The 23,007-nt window shown below is 45.2% G+C and overlaps 1 protein-coding gene across 7 annotated transcripts in view; it reads left to right on the top strand.

Annotated features, from left to right (window-relative positions):
- Window positions 1-23,007, top strand: part of LOC121286863 (phospholipid transfer protein) — a 230,480-nt gene that overhangs the window by 53,381 nt on the left and 154,092 nt on the right. For 2 of the 7 annotated variants that reach the window (XM_041204034.1, XM_041204029.1), the window contains one exon: window positions 4,485-4,500. The exons of 3 other annotated variants lie outside the window; for them this stretch is intronic. In XM_041204034.1, coding sequence (XP_041059968.1) covers window positions 4,486-4,500 — 15 coding nt within the window. In that variant the 5' untranslated portion in view covers window position 4,485. Of the gene's footprint in view, window positions 1-2,450; window positions 2,554-4,484; window positions 4,501-10,627; window positions 10,735-23,007 lie in introns of those variants that run through there. 2 more of the 7 variants (XM_041204030.1, XM_041204031.1) reach the window with 2 other exon arrangements.

Genomic DNA, 23,007 nt, shown 5'->3' with positions numbered 1-23,007 from the left:
TGGGCCTGACACTAGATGCTAACAAAGGGGTCCAGGACCGAACTCTGGGAGCTGAAGGCAGGACTCTGGAGGCTGGCAGTAGGCTGGAGCTGGTACTTGAACATAGGACTTAGGAGCAGGAGTAGGCCAGTCAGCCCTTCGAGCCTGTTCTCCCTGTTGATAAGATCATAGCTGCTCTGATTGTGGTCTCAACTCTACTTTCCCATCTGATCCCAAAACACTTGACTCCCTTGTCTATCAAAAATCTGTCTAACTCAGCCTTAAACAAAGTAAATGACCTGCCTCCACTGCTTCCTGGGGAAGAGAGTTCCACAGACTAACGACTATCCCAGAGGAAAATCAATTCTGCTCATCGCCATCTTAAAGGGGAGACCTTTTATTTTTAAACTGTGTCCCCTAGTTTTAGTCTTCCCCTCAAAAGGAAAGATCCTCCCAGAGCTGGTGTCAGTCAGGCCTCGGTTCCTAGACAGTACAAAGGTTTTGAGGCTTTGTACACAGTGGAATGGAGGCAGTGGTGGTCATGATGTGTTATAGTTCACTCAAGGAGAGCAAGCTGCTGAGGAAACATTCACTTTTCCATGCACTTTTCCATGCTGTACTGGGATCTGATTGGAGGGATCCTGGGCTGTACTGGGATCTGCTTGGCAGGACCCTTGGCTGCTCTGGGACCTGATTGGAGGGCCCCTGGGCTGTTCTGGGATCTGATTGGATAGTCTGGAGCTATGGATGGTGATGGTCGAGGTTCCAACATTCTTTCCATCAAATGGATGAACAGGAATCTCTCCCCTTCTTACCACCTGCCATTGCGTGTGTTGGGAGGATTTGCAGATTGATAATCAACCTGTTTGGCCATGTTATGAATGCATCTTCACTGGCCATTAAGTCCTGCGGTGGGACTCAAACCTGGAACGCTGAGGTAGGGATGCTACCCACTGCATCACAAGCCCCAATGGAGGCAATAGAATCCACTAAATTGCAGGGAATGATTTATCTCCCATTCATGCTGTTGCTGAGGCTGTTGCCCGCCGGTGTAGCCATGTCCTGCCATGGGGGGCTGTACTGGGATCTGATTGGAGAGACTCTGGGCTGCACTGGGATCTGATTGGAGGAATCCCACATTGTACTGGGACCTGATTGGAGGAATCCTGGGCTGCTGTGAGGTCTGATTGGTGGGACCCTGTGCTGCTGTAGGATCTGATTGCAGGGACTTTGGGCTGTAATGGGATCTAATTCATGGGACCCTGGGCTGTTGTAGGATCTGATTGGAGGGACCCTGGGCTGTAGTGGGATCTGATTGGTGGAACCTTGGGCTGTTGTAGGATCTGATTGCAGGGTCTCTGGACTGCAGTGGGATCTGATTGGAGGGACCCTCAGCTGTACTGTGATCTGATTGGAGGGACCCTGGGTTGTAGTGGGATCTTATTAGAGGGACCTTGGGCTGTACTGGGATCTGATTGGATGGATCCTGGGCTGTACTGGGATCTGCTTGGCAGGACCCTGGGCTGTACTGGGATCTGATTGGTAGGACCCTGGGCTGCTCTGGGACCTGACTGGAGAGCCCCTGGGCTGTTCTAGGATCTGATTGGAGGGACCCTGGGCTGTAGTGTGATCTGATTAAAAGGACCCTGGGTGAAACTGTGTTCTGATGAGAGCTATATTGTACTATTCCCCCAGGATGCGTCAGAATGACAGGAGCCCGGGAAATGAGCTTTTAAAGAAAGGTTGGAGTGGAAGTTTTTTGGGGTTAGAACTGCACTCACAGGGACCATTTCAAGCCTGGTTACTAGGTTAAAGCCACAGCACAATCTTTGACAATTAAATAAAATGGAAACAGAGAATGATTTAAGCAGTAAGAGCAGCCTTCAGGCCGAAGAACTGGATGCAGCAAGAAACATAAACATGAAAAGCAGCTTCCTAATTAGCAGTTGAGTGGGAGTAGTGCTTTGGAAAAGTCTGCGAATGACATGAAAAGGAAATGTTCCCTCGTGATGGAGCCCAGTGGGGAGGTGAGAACCCAGCAAGCAATTGAGAGCAATGAGGCCAGGTCTGCTGGGTCTTGTCTGTCCTGGGAATCTGGGAACTCCTACTGCCAATTAAACAAGTGGAGAACGATTTATTTTGAAAGAAAGATCAATATGAACACATGCTTAGAGCATTGAGAGTGAGTACCACCAGGTCAGCTCCCTTATGGCAGGAGAGGGTTGTGTGGGAAAATCCATTGCCTTGCTGACTATCACCGAGAGGTACAATTATCTCTTACATTTATAGAAGCAGTAACTAGACCAATAGAAACTGGAGCAATCTGGGCTGGGTTCCTTGGCTTTAAATAGCAACAAGGATCAACATTTTGGACTGTTAATCAAATCAGGTTTGGTTCAGCCCCGGCCAGTAACAGAGATAGAGGAGGAGTGACAGGAGCAGCAGGCTCACACACATCTATTGGCTGTTTAAATACTTGAACACTTGAAACCCCTTTCAGATCTGATTCCACAGGATGGCCTCTAGTTGATGTGTCAGTAACTGGAAGATGTAAGTTCCAGACCGCAGGGAGAGGTAAGGAATTTTTTTATATGTGCAGAAGAACATTAGTAGCAAGAGCTTTGCCCTCAAGCCTATTTTGTTATTTAATTATTTAATAAAAGTCACCAACTGTCCTCCAGTGTCCAGGAAAGAAAGATTAATCTCCTGGATACTACTGTGAGCAAACCCAGGGAAACATTAGAGAGGCATTCCAAACATTTGTACCTTTTTAAAATTTTCTATGAACATTTTTGCTTATTGATTCTAAAAATACTAGCAGGAACCCACAAAACATTTACAGTGAAATTAGTACCTTTAGTGTAATAGTACTTTTTAAATCTTCATCCCATATCCCATCGCACCCCTTTGTTTTGTGCCATACCCATCCCCCATTCAAACCCCCCTCCCCTTCCCCCTCCCATACAACCTCTCCCCCAAAACCAACCCCTCCTCCTCCCATACCACACCCCTCCCCCTCCCTGTCCCATAAACTCCCCCTACCCATCCCACATCACCTCCCCTCCCACACCACCTCCCATTCCCCTCCCATATCATCTCACCTCCCCTCACATACACCCTCCCCCTCCCACACCACCACTTCCTCCTCCCATACCACACCCCTCCCTGTCCAATACCACACCCCTCCCCCTCCCTGTCCCATAACCTCCCCATCCCACACCACCTCCCTTTCCCCTCCCATACCACCTCCCCCCCTGCTCCCATACCCCTCCCCCTCACATATGCCCCCCTCACACACACCCTCCCCCTCCCATACCACCTCCCCTCCCTCTCCCACATGACCTCCCATTCCCCCTTCCATACCACCTCCTCTCCCAATCCCCATCCCATACCACCTCCCCTCCCTGCCCTATACTGCACCCCTCCCCCTCCCATGCCACCTCCCATACCACCTCCCCCTCCCATAAAACCTCCCTATCCCATTCTACACTCCTCCACCACCCCTCCCCTTCCCTGCCCCATACCACCATCCCTTCCCCTCCACCTCCCTGTCCCATACCACCCACCCTCCCCTTCCAACTAGGAAAAAGGTATTGCTGGATTTGGTGCTGGGGAATGAGATGGGCCAAGTGGACTAAGTGTCTGTGAGGGAACACTTGGGTAAGAGTGGTAAGGTTTAGATTAGTAATGCCAAAGAGCAAGGAACAATCTAAAGTAGAATATCTAAATTGGAGGAGAGCTAACTTCATTGGGATGAGAAGGGAGTCTAGCCAGAGTAAAATAGAACCAAAGACTGATAGGAAAAATTGTAACAGAACAGTGGGTGATTTTTTTTTAAAGGAAGAGATGCTTCAGGTACAAGCAATGTACATTTCAACAAGTGCGAAATGTTGGTGGGGGGGAGCATGTTGCAAAACCAGGGCACCTTTGATGAGGGAGATAGCAAATATGATGAAACAAAAAGAGGGTGTATGATGCATGTCAGGTGAATTCCTCAAGTGAGAGCCAGTTGAAGTATAATAGTTGGGGAGAAGCGAAGAGGAAAATAATACTGGCAAAGATAGAGTATGAGAATAGAATTAACATAAAAGGGAACTCAAAGCTCTTCTACTGGTATATAAATAGTAAGTGCATAGTAAGAGTTGGGGTTGGTCCTTGGGAACAAAGAGGGTGGTTATATGCTTAGAGGCGCAAGGCAAGGTTAGAATACTTGTTGAGGACTTTTTGTATTGATGTTTACTAAGGAAGAGGATGCTGACAAATTATCACTAGAAATGGGGATGGTGGAGGTAATGGATGGGTTGAAAATGGAGAGCGAGGAGGTGCTGGAAAGGCTGTCTGTACTCAGAATGGATAAGTCACCTGGTCTGGGTAGTTTGCATCCCAGGTTACTAATGGAAGTGGGAGTAGAGAAGGACTTGGCTTAATTGTCCAATCTTTGCTAGATATGAGGGAAGTGCCAGAAGATTGTAAAGTGACCATTTTTTTCTTTATTTTTTTTACAGGATGTGGTTGTCGCTGGTAAGGCCATGTTTGTAGCCTATCCCTCATTTGAACCTTTGAACTGAATGACTTGTTGGGCCATTTCAGAGGGCAGTTAAGACCAGGCAATGATAGCAGATTTCCTTCCCTAAAGGAGCGTTAATGAACCAGATGGGTTTTTACAGCAATCAATGGTAGTTTCATGGTCACCATTACTGAGACTAGTTTTCAATAAAAGATTTATTAATTGATTTAAATTCCGCTACTGCCATGGTGGGATTTGAACCTGTGGCCTCAGAGCATAGCCTGAGCCGCTGGGTTACTAGTCCAGTGACATTACCAACATCACCCTGTAGAAGTGTAAAAGACAATGACAGATTTAGATAAGGTAGACAAGGTCAGCTTTTCCCATTAGCTGATGATACAAGGACTAGGGGGACACAAATTTAAGGATTTTGGCGGGAGATGCAGGGGGAACGAGGAAGAACTTTTTTACACTGCGAGTGGGAATAACCTGGAACTTGCTGCCCATGGGGGCAGTGGAAATGGAGACAGTGAGTGGGAATAACTTGGAACTTGCTGTCCATGGGGGCAGTGGAAACGCAGACAGTCAATGATTTCAAAAGGAAATTGGATGGCACTTGATGAAAATAAGCTAGCAGGGTTACAGGGTTCGAGCGGTAGTGTGGGGCTGACTGGATTGTTCTACTGAGAGCTGGCATGGACTCGATGGGCTGAATGGCCTGATGATTCTGACTCTAATCTGGTTATTATACAAAAGTTAGGGGTAAAAGCCATAGGAACATATCTCCTGGAATGTCCTTTCCCCATCACTGACCTCACCAAAATTCGCAGGATAAAGGAGAGCCCAGCGTGGGCTAGGGTTCCTCCTGTAATGCTGTCCCACCTAATCCGGGGACTGGGAGCAAGATATGTGTCGAGATCCCCTCTGATCACCTGTTACAAATGGACTTGCTTTATAACTGTACAGTATAGATTGTAAGTGATTCTCATGACTCCAGGCTGAGGTCATTACCTATGTCATATCTGCCCTGGAAGCAGAAAATATGTCTCCATCCACACAATCCCTAATCCACATCCAAATGTTAGTGGTAAATTCCTGTTTTAAATTTGAATGATTAATATTTGAAATCTGGGTGGGGTAATTTTCAGCACTAAAGAGATGAAGAGGCTTCCAAGGTGAAACCTGGAGATGAAAGACTGGTTTAGCCCATGTTTATTGCAATGTGCCATTGTGGTAGAGGAGTTAGGGCTACACAGAGGATTGTTAATGAGCTGATTACAATTTAAAATGTTCATTAAAGAGGCTGTCCCCCATGGACAGCAAGTTCCAAGTTATTTCCACTCACTGTCTCCATTTCCACTGCCCCCATGGGCAGCGAGTTCCAGGTTATTCCCACTCGCAGTGTAAAAAAGTTCTTCCTCGTTCCCCCTGTGTCTCCCGTCAAAATCCTTAAATTTGTGTCCCTCTAGTCCTTGTACCATCAGCTAATGGGAAAAGCTGACATTGTCTACCTTATCTAAATCTGTCATTGTCTTTTACACTTCTACGGGGTGATGTTGGTAATGTCACTGGACTAGTAACCCAGCGGCTCAGGCTATGCTCTGAGGCCACAGGTTCAAATCCCACCATGGCAGTAGCGGAATTTAAATCAATTAATAAATCTTTTATTGAAAACTAGTCTCAGCAATGGTGACCATGAAACTACCATTGATTGCTGTAAAAACCCATCTGGTTCATTAACGCCCCTTTAGGGAAGGAAATCTGCTATCATTGCCTGGTCTTAACTGCCCTCTGACAGTTTAGTGACGTTTCAGCTAACAGCCAGTCCTAACAATAAGTGGCTGATTGGGTATAAATGCAGTGTTGATGTGGATTTCAAACACTACTTAAAGAGATAGTCATTATTTCATGTTCACTTGTTGCTGGAGCTGTGCTGAGGACCTCACAAACACATCAGGAGAGTTTCTGAGATAATCTGTCCAAATTCCATCGACACTGCAGCAATATTTATTCTGAAAATTCTCTGAGGAATTCATCTAGTAAGTGTAAGTGTTGTGTTACTCCACCTTGTTGGATACCTGGTGAGTGGGAGTGTTGGTCATCAACACCTTGCTAGGGAACCCCCCCCCCTTGGGTTTGGATGAGGATTGGAAGCTGGAGCAGAGGGATGGGCCCGTGAGCGGAGAGAGGGATAGGAAGGCTAGATGGGTAAGCTGAGTGATGTAGGCAAAGTGAATGAGGTGGACAACGTGGGCAAGATGTGTGAGGTGTGTGACTTGGGCGAACTGGGCGAGGTTAATTCCTACCATTCTGTGATACAGGACATCCCTCCTCCTCTGGACCTCCTCCATTAGGACCGCCAGAGTCATGCCTGAGGACCAGTGCACCCCCTCCCTCGATCCCTGTGCCATTCTGGAAGCTGTCACTCTGTGTGTCAGCCAGCGCATTCCACACTCTTAGTGGAAGTGGGTATGAGGAGCTCACATTTACTGTTCTAACTGTGTCTAATCTATGCTTGAATTAAACTCATAGCTGCCTGGTCAGTGCCTACAGGTAAGTTCAGACCACAAAACTGATTCAATTAACCCAAAACTGTCAGGTAAATCAGACTTTCAAACAGCTCAGTTTTCCAACCCAGCACCCATTTAGCTGCCATCTGGTCAAAAGCACCCCCAGGAAGTTCCAATAACTCTTCTTTGAGATGTAAAAAGGCCAATGGCACTTAAAATGAGGAATAAACCAGGAGATTTCCTGCAAGAAAGTCAGTTTGAAAGAAAAACTAGTTTGAAATTGCTGTGAAGTAGTTTAGTTCAACATGGGCTCCTAGAGTGGGAAGGAATTCTAAATGAAATAGTATATACTTAAAGGTTATTTTTGAAGTGATAGGTTAGTCTTCTGGGTTATTATTTTGCCCTCTGGAGGTTAGATTATAACCCTCCTACTGTAAATATATACCTGTATTATAAACACGATTTGCTGAGTTTTGCTACATGAATTGATTCAATAATTTTAAAGCTGAAGTGAGCTCTGAAGTTGAGATGCTCTCTGTGCTTACTGATAATGAGAGAGATGGAGTGGATGTTACCTATAAACAATGGAACCGTACCCCGGAAACTGTGGAATCGTGCCCTGTATTCACTTCAGCAGGAAGAATAGAAAAGCAGTATGCTATTTAAATGGAGAGAGATTGCAGAACTCTGATGTACAGAGGGATCTGGGTGTTCTGGTACATGAATCACAAAAAGTTAGTGTGCAGGTACAGCAAGTGATTTGGAAAACAAATAGAACGTTGGCATTTATTGCAAGAGGAATAGAATATAAAAGTAGGGAAGTTTTGCTACAGATATACAGGGCATTGGTGAAACCATATCCGGAGTACTGTGTACAGTTTTGGTCTCCTTATTTAAGAAAAGATATAAATGTGTTAGAAGCAGTTCAGAGAATGTTCATTCAACCGATACTGAGATGGGTGGGGTGTGGGGGGTGCGGTGGGGGGCAGCGCGGGGAGTGGTTCTTATGAGAAAAGGTTGGACAGGCTAGTCCTGAATCCAGAATGAGAGATGATCTTATTGAAACATATAAGATCCTGAAGGGAATTGACAGGGCGAGTGTTCCCCTGTGGGAGAGACTAGAACAAACGGACACAGTTTAAAAATAAGGGACCTTTCATTTAAGTCAGAGATGAGCAGAAACTTTTTCTCTCAAAGGGTCGTTAGTCTTTGGAACTCTCTTCCCCAGAGAGCCAGGGTCATTGAATTTTTTTAAAGGAGAGGTAGGGAGTCAAAGGTTATTGGGGGTAGGCGGAATGTAGAGTTGAGGTGACAATCATTATTGGATGATAGAGCAAACTTGAGGGGCTGAATAGCATACTACTGTTCCAAGTTTGAATGTTCGACATATGAATGCTCATATGTTTATCTGTTCATATGGTGAAACTGTACCTCAGTAATGGTGAAACTGTACCCCAATAATGGCGGATCTGTACCCCAGTGTCATGGACAAAATGTTTGTGTTCGCTTACAGCCTGTGATCAGTATGTATTTTGATGAAAGAAGTGTGTTTTCTTACCCTCGGAGTGTGGGTCCCAATTAAATAATTCCAGCAGCAAGCTTTTGTGAGTTTAAAAATAAAGGAGGTTATTTATTCTCCCACACTTGACCTGAATTAAACACAGCATCAGATACTCTCACGGGCACAAAGATTAGATACAGGTGAAGGTCATGCAGTTTCTTGGATGGGTTCAATGCTTTAAAGTTGAATAAAAGGCCTTGTGAAGCGAAGGATTCTCAGCAGGCTGTTATCTTTCTTCCAGACGAATTTCTAGGAGATTGGTTCTTAGGTGAACTCAAAGTTGGAAAAGGTTGGGATTTTGATAATACCCTTTTAGATTGTTTTCATGAAATGGCATTGATTCAAATCAATCTGGAATGTTCCTCTTGAAACGTGGGTGGTTTCAATCCACAAAAAATGTCAGTGACTCTCAGGTGGCCATCTTTTCAGCCTTTTCTGTATACATTTAAAATATAAAAATTAGTTTGAAGTGCAGAATAGGACATGCTGGCACTAGACATGAAACAAGTTATGATGGGAGCTGTATCCCGGTTAGTGGTGGAACTGTACCTTAGTAGTGGGGGAACTGTACCCCAGTATCACTCAGGAGAGAAAAGAGCAAGACAATGAGTAGAAAGAATTAGTCTACACATGAGGATATTGAGGTCAAACATGGAGTGATAATGTCCTGTTACATAAATCAAGTAATTGGTTTACATCTCCCAAGACTTTTTATTTCCAGAGTAATTATTAAATGTCTTTTAATTTGGCTTAGTTTAAAAGGCTATTGAGAATCTCCCAGTGGGCAGTGTCAGAGAGCAGATTGTGATTTTGTACTCTGTCCAAACAGGCACTTGGCTAGAGCCAGGAATTCCTGGGTAAAAGCCATATCACATGAGTGCCAAGAACAGTGCTGCTTTCAGGAAGCAACTCAGCTTCCCTGAATCAGAGGTGTCTCAATACAATGGGACTAACCTAGAAACTGGAAGCTGCTTAAAACCCAGTGCATGTGGTGTATTCGCCATCAACTGAGGCTCCTCATTGATATTACTGAAGACTGGCTTCCACAGGGAACTCACCGACTCACAACTCACTCTAATATACACAAGAAAACAAGGAATTTGAAGAGCATGGAGAGCCTGCCAAGACTCAGTGTTTGCAAGACAGGGCTCAGTGTGTGGGACAAAGGTAGAGTGTACAAACAGGGTCTATGCACAGATAGGCCTCAGTGTGTACAGGATAGAGCTGAATGTATACAGCTAGTTATCCTAGGACAGCGAGGGCCCCAGTGTGTACAGGCTAATGGTAATGTAGGTATTTGAGATGAGATAAAAAGGCTCTTGGCTGAGAATCAAGAATCATCCAATCACTTAACAAAGAATCTGATTGGCAAGGGAAGGCGCAAATGATGGATGTGTCAGTTCACCAATGGGAAGACTGTAGGATTGAGAGGTCACGTGATGAAAACTCCAGGAATCTGTCCAATCAGGATTGGCAACACGAACTGGAGCTCTGATTGGTTTGTGGGACTGGGACCCAGAAATATTCAATGTCTTCACCAGGGAGGTTTGCTGGAAGCTCTCTTCCTCACGACCCTGGCAGTGTATTAGTGAGGCTCAGTCACCATGCTCAAGACAAAGTGCCAATGATGAGAGAGGGCAGCCCTCGGGCAACTGACTGACCAAGGAGGGAGTGGGTTAAACAGTCAACACCCAGCTCTTCAATCATTACTTTCAGCTACATCTCTACACCAAGATTTGATTATCCTGAGAACACTGAACTGTGAACTAATCCCTAGTTTATAACACATTTTTATAATTCTACTCTGTAAAAGCATTTCACAGAACAAACCCTCTCTTTCTTCAGTCTTTATGTTCCCAGCCTCTCAGTTTGATGGTACAGCATGTGTAATCCAGGACTCTCCTTGACCCCTACACTGTTTACCCAAAAAACAGGATGATGGCATGTTATTGGCTCCAGTGTGCAGTGAGGGGAGGGGATGGGGTCACAGGTCACCGGATAGCTGAAGGTTAGTGAAAGTGCAGCCAAGACTGCGGGGTCAGCGAGTGACACCATCTCGTGATTGGTACTGAGAAGCAGCCCCTGCTGTTCAGTCTCTGAGCTGCCTGAATACACAGCCCTCTCAAAACAGAACCCTCTTGCAGGAGAAAACAGGCTGACACCATTCACGCAGATAAGTATGATTTTCTTATCTATTCTCAGGCGTTTTTTTTGTGTGCTGCGTATTGTTTGTGGGGAGGGTAGGCTGTATGGGGAGTGAGGGATTCGGTACCAATGGAGCTTTTTGTAGGTACACAGTGCAAACACTGCACTCAATGTCAGGCCCATTATTAAATCTCTCAGCTCCAGATAGAGATGACTAGAAGCTCAGCACAAAGATCAGCAACAAGACTTCAGCTTGGCCACAAAATAGATTTACTGTTAGCTTCCTTTACAGAGTAAGATATCAAACATGGAATAGTAAGCTCAGGAGCCAAGCTACACAAAGCTTGACTCCAATTGCTCTCTTTAATCAATGATTCATTTGTACAGGGAGTCTAAAATCAGTTTCTCTTTGAAAAAGACACTGACCTGGCATATACGCTGACCCAGGACAGGCAAAATATACCAGGGTCATTTGACCCAGGCCAGAGAGGTGCACAGTGCACAGTGACCTGGGACAGGAAGGACCAAGTTCACGCTAATCCAGGTTTGATAAGGTCACAACTGGATCAGAAATACATTGACTGGGATGTCAGGACGAGGAACACACTGACCCAGGACAGATAGGGTCGTGTTTTGTGGCACTACCACCATGCTAAATGGGATAGATTTCAAGCAGATCTGTAAACTCAAAACTGGGCATCCATGAGGCACTGTGGGCCATCAGCAGCAGCAGAACTGTACTCAAACACAATCTGTAATCTCATGGCCTGGCATATCCCCCACTCTACCATTACCATCAAGCCAGGGGATCAACCCTGGTTCAATGAAGAGTGCAGGAGGGCATGTCAGGAGCAGCACCAGGCATACCTAAAAATGAGGTGTCAGCCTGGTGAAGCTATAACACAGGACTACTTGTGTGCCAAATAGAATAAGCAGCAAGTGATAGACAGAGCTAAGCGATTCCACAACTAACGGATCAGATCTAGGCTCTGCAGTCCTGCCACATCCAGTCATGAATGGTGGTGGACAATTAAACAATTCATTGGAGGAGGAGGCTCCACAAATATCCCCATCCTTGATGATGGGGGAGCCCAGCACATCAGTGTAAAAGATAAGGCTGAAGCATTACCAGGCAGAAGTGCCGAGTGGATGATCCAACTTGGCCTCCTCCAGAGGCCCCCGGCATCACAGATGCCAGTCTTCAGCCAACTCGATTCACTCCACGTGATATCAAGAAATGGCTGAAGGCACTGGATACTGCAAAGGCTATAGGCCCTGACAACGTTCCAGCATTAGTACAAAGGACTTATGCTCCTGAACTAGCTGTACCCCAAGTCAAGCTGTTCCAGTACAGCTACAACACTGGCATCTGCCCAGCTATGTAGAAAATTGCCCAGGTACTTCCTGTCCAGAAAAAGCAGGACAAATCCAACCCGGCCAATTACCCCCAATCAGTCTACTCTTGATCATCAGTCGACAGTGCTATCAAGTCGCACTAGCTCAGCATTGACCTGCTCACTAATGCTCAGTTTGGGTTCTGCCAGGGCCATTTGGCTCCTGACCTCATTGCAGCCTCAATCCCAACATGGACAAACGGGCTGAACTGCAGGGGTGAGGTGAGAGTGACTGTCCTTGACATCAAGGCAGAAGGTCCTCAGGGTAGTGTCCTAGACCCAACCAACCTCAGTTGCTTCATCAATGACCTTCCTTCCATCATAAGGTCAGAAGTGGGGATGTTCACTGATGATTGCACAATGTTCAGCACCATTCGTGACTCCTCTGATACTGAAGCAGTCCATGTCTAAATGCAGCAAGACCTGTACAACATCCAGGCTTGGGCTGACAAGTGGCAAGTAACATTTGCGCCACACAAGCTAGGCAATAACCATCTCCAATAAGAGAAAATCTAATTATCTCCCCTTGACAATCAATGGCATTACCACCACTGAATCCCCCACTATCAACATCCTGGGGTTACCATTGACCAGAAACTGAACTGGACTAGCCATATAAATACTGTGACTACAAGAGCAGGTCAGAGGCTAGGAATCCTGCAGCATATAACTCACCTCCTGACTCCCCAAAGCCTATCCACCATCTACAAGACACAAGTCAGGAGTGTGATGGAATACTCCCTACTTGCCTGGATGAGTGCAGCTCCCACAACACTCACGAAGCTCGATACCATCCAGGACAAAGCAGCCCACTTGATTGGCAGCACATCCATAAACATTCACTCCTTGCACCACCGACGCACAATAGCAGCAGTATGTACCATTTACAAGATGCACTGCAGGAACTCAGCAAGGATCCTTCGACAGCACCTTCCATACCAAATCTAGAAGGACAAGGGCAGCAGATAGATGGGAACACCACCACCTGGAAGTTCCCCTCCAAGCCACTCACCATCCTGACTTGGAAATATGTCACAGTTCCTTCACTGTCGTTGGGCCAAAATCCTGGAACTCCGTCCCTAACAGCACTGTGGGTGTATCTACACCACATGGAATGCAGCGATTCAAGAAGGCAGTTCATCACCCCCTTCTCAAGGGCAATTAGGGATGGGCAATAAATATTTGCCTAGCCAGTGAAGCCCACATCCCGTGAATGAATAAAGGAAAAATGAAACACAACCCATGGCAGAAACTCAGCCACAGGGAAGAGGGATTCAATCCTTATTGAGACTCAATCCTCAGCAAATGCTTTCTTCAGGCAAACTGCCTGACTCCTGGATTGTACAACAGAACTCATCACAGGGTGACGCTATCTCTCTCTCTCCTCCCCCACCTCATTTTCTGCTTTTCTCTTTCTCCTGCCCCCAGTTTCTATTTATTTCTCTCTCTTCCCTGTTTTCTGTTTTGCTCTCTCTCTCTCCCTCTCCCTCCTCACCACCCCCCCCCCCCACCTCCCCACCCCCGCCACCACAGTTACTCCCTGAGGATTTATGGAGTTTCCAAGAGTTTTCATTGGTCCCAATGCCATCATTCTCACTGTTCTGCTGAAGAGCTGGGACAGCAGTGTATCTCAGGCAACATCATTTGGATGGTAGCCACAGCAGCCGATTGGGGCAGAGTGCCTGTTTGAATCATGCACAAAATGATTGTTCCTCCTAATTCACCAGCAGCAACACCCAGAGGGTGCAGTCATCCTTTTCGGGAGACTCGCAACAGAGTGCGCAGCAGTGCTGGTAACCCACGAAGAATTTTCGTCCGAAGAAATAGTAAGCTCATCTTCTACCATCCTGCTAGTCATGTGACACAATGAGAATGGAGTTGCTACTAAGCATTACAATCAATCCTCAATTAGTTTTCAATAGACCCAGAAATGAGTCGAGGGAAACACCAATAGTGGAGAGGTTTCAATTCCAAATTCACCAGTTCCTCTCAAGCATTGCTACAGTCACCATGTCAACTCCCAAATTATTCATCAACTTTATCCCAAAGTGTTACTTAGTGAAAGAAACCTACGAACTATATTCAGATAAATCAAAGCTCACTGTTTCCACTCTCTCTAATTGATCACTCACTGAGTGAACATTTATTTCCACCCATTTATTTTCAATTTAAACTCCTTCAAGCAGGCCCTGTTCTCTAGTTTAACTCTCCCAGAGCTTCAGGTTCAAATCCCTCTGCAGGACTCAATGTCCAGTGAAACTGCTTTCGTATCATAGCCAAATGGGTTGTTTATCAGCCTTCCAATACATGCTGAATATTGTGCATCAGCAAACATCTGACCTCATGATGGAGGGAAAGCCATTGACAGTTGGGTCGAGGACATTACCCTGAGGAACTCCTGTAGTGATGTCTTGAGACTAAAATGATTGACCTCCAACAACCACAACCATCTTCCTTTGTGCTCAGTATGATTCCAACTAGCAGAGAGTTTTCTCCCTGATTCCCATTGACTCCAGTTTTGTTAGGGATCCTTGATACCACACTCGGTCAAATGCTGCCTTGATGTCAAAGGCAGTCACTCTCACCTCACCTCTGGATTTCAGCTCTTTTGTCCATGTTTAAACCAAAGCTGTAATGAGGTCAGGAGCTGAGTGGCCCTGGCGGAAACCAAACTGAGCATCAGTGAGCAGGTTTTTACAGAGTAAGTGCCGCTTGGTAGCATTGTCAACGACACTTTCCATCACTTTGCTGATGATCAAGAGTAGACTGATGGTGCAGTAATTGGCCGGGTTGGATCTGTCCTGCTTTTTGTGGACAGGACATACCTGGGCAATTTTACACATAGCTGGGTAGATGCCAGTGTTGTAGTTGTATTGGAACAGCTTGGTTAAGGGTGCAGATAGTTCTGGAGCACAAGTCTTCAGTACTATTATCGGAATATTGTGAGGGCCCATAGCCTTTGCAGTGGTCTAGTGCCTTCAGCCGTTTCTTGATATCACGTGGAGTGAATTGAATTGGCTGAAGACTGGCTTTGTAATGCGGGGGACCTCCAGAGAAGGCTGTGGTGGATCATCCACTCGGCACTTCTGGCTGAAGATGATTGCAAAAGCTTCAACCTTATCTTTTGCACTGATGTGCTGGACTCCTCCATCAGTGTGCATGGGGATATTTGTGGAGCCTCCTCCTCCAGTGAGTTATTTAATTGTCCGCCACCATTCACAACTGGATGTAGCAGGACTGCAGAGCTTTGATCTGATCTGTTGGTTGTAGGATCGCTGAGCTCTATCGCATGCTGCTTATGTTGTTTGGCATGCAAGTAGTCCTGTATTGTAGTTTCACCAGGTTGACACCTCATTTTTATGTATGGTGCTGCTCCTGGCATGCCCTTCTGCTCACTTCATTGAACCAGGGTTGATCCCCTGGCTTGATGGTAATGGTAGAGTGGGGGACGTGCCAGGCCATGAGGTTACAGATTGTACAATTCTGCTGCTGTTGATGGTCCACAGCATCTCATGGACGCTCAGTCTTGAGTTGCTAGATCTGTTCTGAACATACCCATTTAGCATGATGGTAGTGCCACACAACACAATGGAGGGTACCCTCAATGTGAAGGGACTTCGCTTCCAGATGGTGGTCACTCCTACAACACTGCTGTCACGGACAGATGCATGTGCAGCAGGTTGGTGAGGATGAGGTCAACTATGTTTTTCCCTCTTTATTCACTCACCACCTGCCACAGACCCAGCCTAGCAGCTATGTCATTTGGGACTCAGCCAACTCAGTCAGTAGTGGTGCTACTGAGCCACTCTTGGTGACAGACATTGAAGTGCCCCACCCGGAGTACACTCTGCACCCTTGCCACCCTCAATGCTTCCTCCAGGTGGTGTTCAACATTGAGTAGCACTGATTCATCAGCTTATGGGGGGCAGTTGCAGTTGGTGGTAATCAGAAGGTTTCCTTGCCCATGTTCAACCTGATGCATGAGACTTCATGGGGTCCGGAGTCAATTTGAGGACTCCAAGTATGACTCCCTCCTGACTGTATATCACTGTGCCACCACCTCTGCTGGGTCTGTCCTGCCAGTGAGACAGGACATGCCCACAGATGGTGATAATAATGTCTGGGACATTATCTGTAAGGTATGATTCCGTGAGGATGACTATGTCAGGCTGTTGTTTGACTAGTCTGTGAGACAGTTCTCCCAATTTTGGCACTAGCCCCCAGATATTAGTGAGGAGGATTTTGCGGGGTTGACAGGACTGGGTTTACTGTTGTCAATTCTGGTGCCTCGGTTGTGTCAGTCCACACTCGACACATGGGGTCACAGGTAGGCCAGACCAGGTAAGGACGGTAGATTTCCTTCCCTAAAGGACGTGAGTGAACCAGATAGGTTTTTATGACAGTCCTCAGCTTTCATGGGGCAGAATTTTGCCCCTGTCAGGTGGGTTTGGTGGGGGTGGTCAGGAAGCTACGATCAGGGCCAGACCATGATTTCACGCTGGTGGGCCAATTAAACATGAAACGTGTGCTGCAGCGCTCAGCGCTGCCTGTGTGGGAGTCAGGGGCAGAGGAGGGCGAGCGGGGAACTTCATGCAAGTGTGCGAGTAAGCGTTTGGAAAGTTCCCTGAGGTTCAGAGCTGCCTCAGGGAGATGAAGAGCTCTGTAAAACAAAAATAAATAATTTTTAAATGTTAAAAAGCATGTCCCCTCATGTGACTCTGTCACAAGAGCACGGACATGTTATGAATAAGATGTAAAATGTTTTATTTTATTTTTATTTGCTGTTGGAAACCCCATCCCACCTGTGGATGAGGTTTCCTGTAAAGTGCAAAGACTGCTTGGCTGGGAAGTGAAAAATTTAAGTTAATTAATACTTTAATGGACTTAATAGGCCTTCTAATTGTCGGCGGGCATGCTGCCAATTTCCACACTGTCTTGCGACTGTGCAATGACGTCGGGACGCTTGCCTAACATCATTGCACGTCATTTCACACTTGAGCGGATCTGGCGCATGCTCATCCGCTGAGGTGAAAATTCCACCCATGGTCACCATTCCTGAGACTAGCTTTTTAATTCCAGATTTATTAATTGAATTTAAATTCAATTTGAACCCTTTTTGATGAAGTAAGAGAAGGTTGTTGAAGGGAATATAGTTGGATTTTTCTATATCGATTTTAAGAAAGTGTTTGATAAAGTACCACATTAGCAGCTGGTTAACAAAATTGAGATTCATGGAGTAGGAGAATCGTTGTTAATTTGGATAAAATAGTTGGCTTAAGGGCAGGAAACAGCAAGTCGTGGTAAAAGGTTATTTTTTGGACTGCTGGATGGGAGAGAGTGATGTTCCCCAAGGGTCAATGCTGGGATCACTGCTTTTATCATATATATAAATGACTCAATGACTCTGTAATTTTAAGGTTCTGCCCCCTTGTTGTTGATCCTCAGACCAGAGAAAATAGTTTCTCTCTATCTATTCCAGCAAATCCTTTAATCATCTTCAAAACCTCAATCAGATCACCCCTTGATCCTCCAAACATGTAGATATTACAAGCCTGCTCTATGTAACCTGACATCATAATTTAACTCTTTCAACTCAGGTATCATTCTGGTGTTCTGAGCTGCAACCTCTCCAAGGCCATGGCCTTCCTGAGGTTCAGTCCCCAAAAATGAAGACCAGATAGGGCTTAAGCAGAGCTTTATATAATTGGAATACACATTGTTTCCTTTGTATTGCAGCCCAGAGACACAGGCCACCATTCAACGAGGCTGAAACAGTTAGATTGTTGGGTGCAATCTGAGCAGCCCCAGCTCCTGGTACCAGCAGCCCCTAGGTTAGAAGGCCAACAGCTGTCATGGTGCTGGAAAAGATGTGACATTGCTCTGACAGAGCATACGATCACCAGGAGAGGCAGCTGAGCGTCAGGAACACATGGATGAGAAGGTCGCCAACTCTGGTTTGACTTATTCCTGGCGATTTGATCAAATGACAATTGATCACATGACATTCAACCATGACCTACCATTTACAAATCTGTGCTGATTCTCCTTAATTAATTCAAATTAACAGTGCGATATATTTCCAAGTCAGGATGGTGCGTGGATTGGAGGGGGGTATCCAGGTGGTGGTGTTCTCATGTGTTTGCTGCCCTTGTCCTTCTAGAAGGTAGAGATCACAGGTTTGGAAGGTTCTGTCTAAGTAGCCTTGGTGAATTCCTGCAGCGCATCTTGTAAATGGTACACACTGCTGCTACTATGTGTCGGTGGTGGAGGGAGTGAATGTTTGTGGAAGGGGTGCCAATCAAGTGGGCTGCTTTGTCCTGGATGGTGTCAAGTTTCTTGAGTGTTGTTGGAGCAAATAGATAGAAACTGTTTCCAATGGCTGAAGGCTTCTGTTGGTCAGGGAATCTAAAACACAGGGGCACAGCCTCAGGATAAGGGGCTGATCATTTAGGGCTGAGATGAGGAGAAATTCCTTCACTCAAATGGTTGTGAATCTTTGGAATTCTCTATCCCAGAGTGGATGCTTCATTATTGAATATGTTTAAGGCTGGGATCGACTGATTGTTGGTCCCTCAGGGAATCAAGACATACATGGAGGGGTGGGATTGTGGAGTTGATGCAGAAGATCAGCCATGATCATTTTGAACAGAGAAGCAGACTCGAGAGGCCATGTGGTCTCCTGTTCCTAATTCTTAGGTTCTTATTAACCTCTTACTATTCATTTGCAGGAGAGGTTTTTTTGGATTCCCTTTTATGTTAACAGCCATTCTATTCTCCTACTCTCTCTTTGCCTGTTTTATTTTCCTCTTCATTTCTCCTCTCAGCCTGTTGTATTTCACCAGGCTGTCATTTGAAGAATTCACCTGTCATCCATCATACACTTTTTCTTATGCTTCATTACGTTCCCTATCTTCCTTGTCATCCAAGAAGCTCTGGCTTTGATTCCTCTGCTTTTCCATCTTGTTAGAATGTACCTAGTCTGTACCTGAAACATCTCCTTAAAGATCACCCATTGTTCCATTGCAGATTTTCCTGTCAGTCTTTGGTTCTATTTTACTCTGGCTAGACTCCCTTCTCACCCCACTGAAGTTAGCTCTCTTCCAATTTAGATATTCTGCTTTAGACTGTTCCTTGCTCTTCTGCATTAAGACACGAACATATAAACATATGAAATAGGGGCAGAAGTATGCCATTCGGCCCCTCAAACCTGCTCCAGCCATTCAATAAGATCATGGCTGATCTGTTTGTGTTTCGAGTTCTACATTCCGATCTACCCCTGATAACATTAGATTTGTCAGATTCTTGTTAAGCCAGGGAATCTATCTACCTCTGCTTTAAAGATATTCAGTGACCCTGCTTCTGAGGCAGAGTTCCAAAGTCGCACAACCCTTGAGAGAAAAAATTTCTCCTCATCTCTGTCCTAAAAGGGCAACCCCTAATTTTAAAACTGTGACCCCTAGTTCTGGACTTATCCACAAGAGGTGGGTGATCCACAGTCCTATTCTAAACCTCATCATCACTCTTACCCAAGAGTCCCTCACAGATACTTAGTCCACTTGGCCCATCTCATTCCCCAGTACTAAATCCAGCAATACCTTTTTCCTAGTCAGGCTGAAAACATACTGACTAAGGAGGGCCTCCTGAACATATTTCAGAAGTTTCTCCTTGTGTTCTCTCTTTACTCTGATGTTATTCCAACCAATATTTGGATAATTAAAGTCCCCAATATCACCACTCTGTTGTTCTTGTACTTAGAATCATAGAATCATAAAATGGTTACAGCACAGAAGGATGCCATTTGGTCTGTCATCTCCATGCTGGCCCTCTGCAGGAGCAAATCACATAGTGCCACTCATCCGCCTTCCCCCTTTTTGCCCTGCACATTTTACCTTTTCAGATAACAACCTAATTCACATTTGAAAGCCTCAATTGAACCTGCCTCCACCACACTCTCAGGCAGCACATTCCAGATCCTAATCACTTGCTGTGTGAAAAAAAACTTTTCCTTCTGTCTCCATTGCTTCTTTTGCGAATTGCTTTAAATCTGTGCCCTCTCATTCTCAATTCTTCGAACAATGGGAACAGTTTCTCCCTATAGAGTCTGTCCAGACCTCTCATGATTTTGAATACCTCTGTCAATTCTCTGCTCTACCTTTTCTTCTCCAAGGAGAACAGTCCCAGCTTCTCCAATCTATCCTCATGACTCAAGTTCCTCATCCCTGAGACAATTCTTGTGAATCTTTCCTGCATCCTCTCTACTGTCTTCACACCCTTCCTAAAGTGTTAAGGCCAGAACTGGACACAATATTCCACCTAAGGCTGAACCAATGTTCTACTCAAGTTTAGTATAACCTCCTTGCTCTTGTACTCTATGCCTCTATTAATAAAGCCCAGGATACTCTATGCTTTATTAACTGCATTCTCAACCTGTCCTGCCACCTTTAATGATTTATCTACATTTACACCCAGGTTCCTCTGCTCTTACACCCCCTTTAGAAGTGTAGCTTTTATTTTATATTGTCTCTCCATGTTCTTTCTACCAAAATGAATCACTTCACAATTCTCTTCATTAAATTTCATCTGCCACCTATTCGCCTATTCCACCAACTTGTCCATGTCCTTTTGAAGTTCTACACTGTTCTCCTCACAGTTAACAATGTTTCCAAATTTTGTATTGTCTGCAAATTTTGAAATTGCACACATTACACTAAGGCCTGGTCATTAATATCTATATCAGGAAGAACAGAAGACATCTCTGTGATTTCCCTACAGACTTGCTCCACTCTCTCGCTATTTGGAGACCTATCGATCTATAGACCATCCCCAATAGTGTGATCTACAGACCACTCTCAATAGTGTGATCTATAGGCTACCCCCGGTGGTGTGTTCTATAGACTACCCCCAATAGTGTGATCTATAGACTTTACCCGATAGTGTGATCTATAGACTATCCCCGATAGTGTCATCTATAGACTACCCCCAATATTGTGATCTATAAACTACCCCTAATAGTGTGATCTATTGACTACCACCAATAGTGTGAACTAAAGGCTACCCCCAGTGGTGTGATCTATAGACTACCCTCAACAGTGTGATCTATAGACTTTACCCGATAGTGTGATCTATAGACTATCCCCGATAGTGTCATCTATATACTTTACCCGATAATGTGATCTATAGACTGCCCCCAATATTGTGAACTATAGACTACCCTCAATAGTGTGATCTATAGACTATCCCCAGAGGTGTGATCTATAGACTACCCCCAATATTGTGATCTATAGACCACCCCCAATATTGTGATCTATAGACCACCCCCAATATTGTGATCTATAGACCACCCCCAATATTGTGATCTATAGACCACCCCCAATATTGTGATCTGTAGACTACCCCCAATAGTGTGATCTATAGACTACCCCCAATATTGTGATCTATAGACTACCCTCAATAGTGTGATCTATAGACTACCCCCGATAGTGTGATCTATAGACTACCCCCAGTGGTGTGATCTATAGACTACCCCTGATAGTGTGATCTATTGACTACCCTCAATAGTGTGATCTATAGACTACCCCCAATATTGTGATCTATAAACTACCCCTAATAGTGTGATCTACAGACTACCACCAATAGTGTGAACTAAAGGCTACCCCCAGTGGTGTGATCTATAGACTACCCTCAATAGTGTGATCTATAGACTACCCCCGATAGTGTGATCTATAGACTACCCCCAGTGGTGTGATCTATAGACTACCCCCAGTGGTGTGATCTATAGACTACCCCTGATAGTGTGATCTATTGACTACCCTCAATAGTGTGATCTATAGACTACCTCTGATAGTGTGATCTATAGACTACCCTCAATAGTGTGATCTATAGACATTACCCGATAGTGTGATCTATAGTCTATCCCCGATAGTGTCACCTATAGACTTTACCCGATAATGTGATCTATAGACTGCCCCCAATATTGTGAACTATAGACTACCCTCAATAGTGTGATCTATAGACTATCCCCAGTGGTGTGATCTATAGACTACCCCCAATATTGTGATCTATAGACCACCCCCAATATTGTGATCTATAGACTACCCCCAATAGTGTGATCTAAAGACTACCCCCAATATTGTGATCTATAGACTACCCTCAATAGTGTGATCTATAGACTAGCCCGATAGTGTGTCTATAGACTACCCCCAGTGGTGTGATCTATAGACTACCCCCAGTGGTGTGATCTATAGACTACCCCTGATAGTGTGATCTATTGACTACCCTCAATAGTGTGATCTATAGACTACCCCTGATAGTGTGATCTATTAACTACCCCCCATAGTGTGATATATAGACTATCCCCCCATAGTGTGATCTATAGTCTACCCCTGATAGTGTGATCTATAGACTACTCCCATAGTGTGATCTATAGACTACCCCCGACAGTATCTATAGACTACCCCCAATAGTGTGGTCTATAGACTACCCCCAATATTGTGATCTATAGACTACCCTCAATAGTTTGATCTATAGACTACCCCATATCTATTGACTACCCTCAATAGTGTGATCTATAGACTACCCCTGATGGTGTGATCTATAGACTACCCCCGATAGTGGGATCTATAGACTACCCCCGATAGTGTGATTTATAGACTACCCCCAGTGGTGTGATCTATAGACTACCCTCAATAGTGTGATCTATAGACTACCCTCAATAGTGTGATCTATAGACTACCCCCGATAGTGTGATCTATAGACTACCCCCAGTGGTGTGATCTATAGACTACCCCCAGTGGTGTGATCTATAGACTACCCCTGATAGTGTGATCTATTGACTACCCTCAATAGTGTGATCTGTAGACTACCCCTGATAGTGGGATCGATTAACTACCCCCCATAGTGTGATATATAGAC

The sequence above is a fragment of the Carcharodon carcharias genome, chromosome 14 (genome assembly GCF_017639515.1).
Source record: "Carcharodon carcharias isolate sCarCar2 chromosome 14, sCarCar2.pri, whole genome shotgun sequence".
Classification (NCBI taxonomy): Eukaryota; Metazoa; Chordata; class Chondrichthyes; order Lamniformes; family Lamnidae; genus Carcharodon; species Carcharodon carcharias.
Note: the sequence above shows the minus strand (reverse complement) of the source record. Positions and strands in the feature narration are given on the sequence as shown.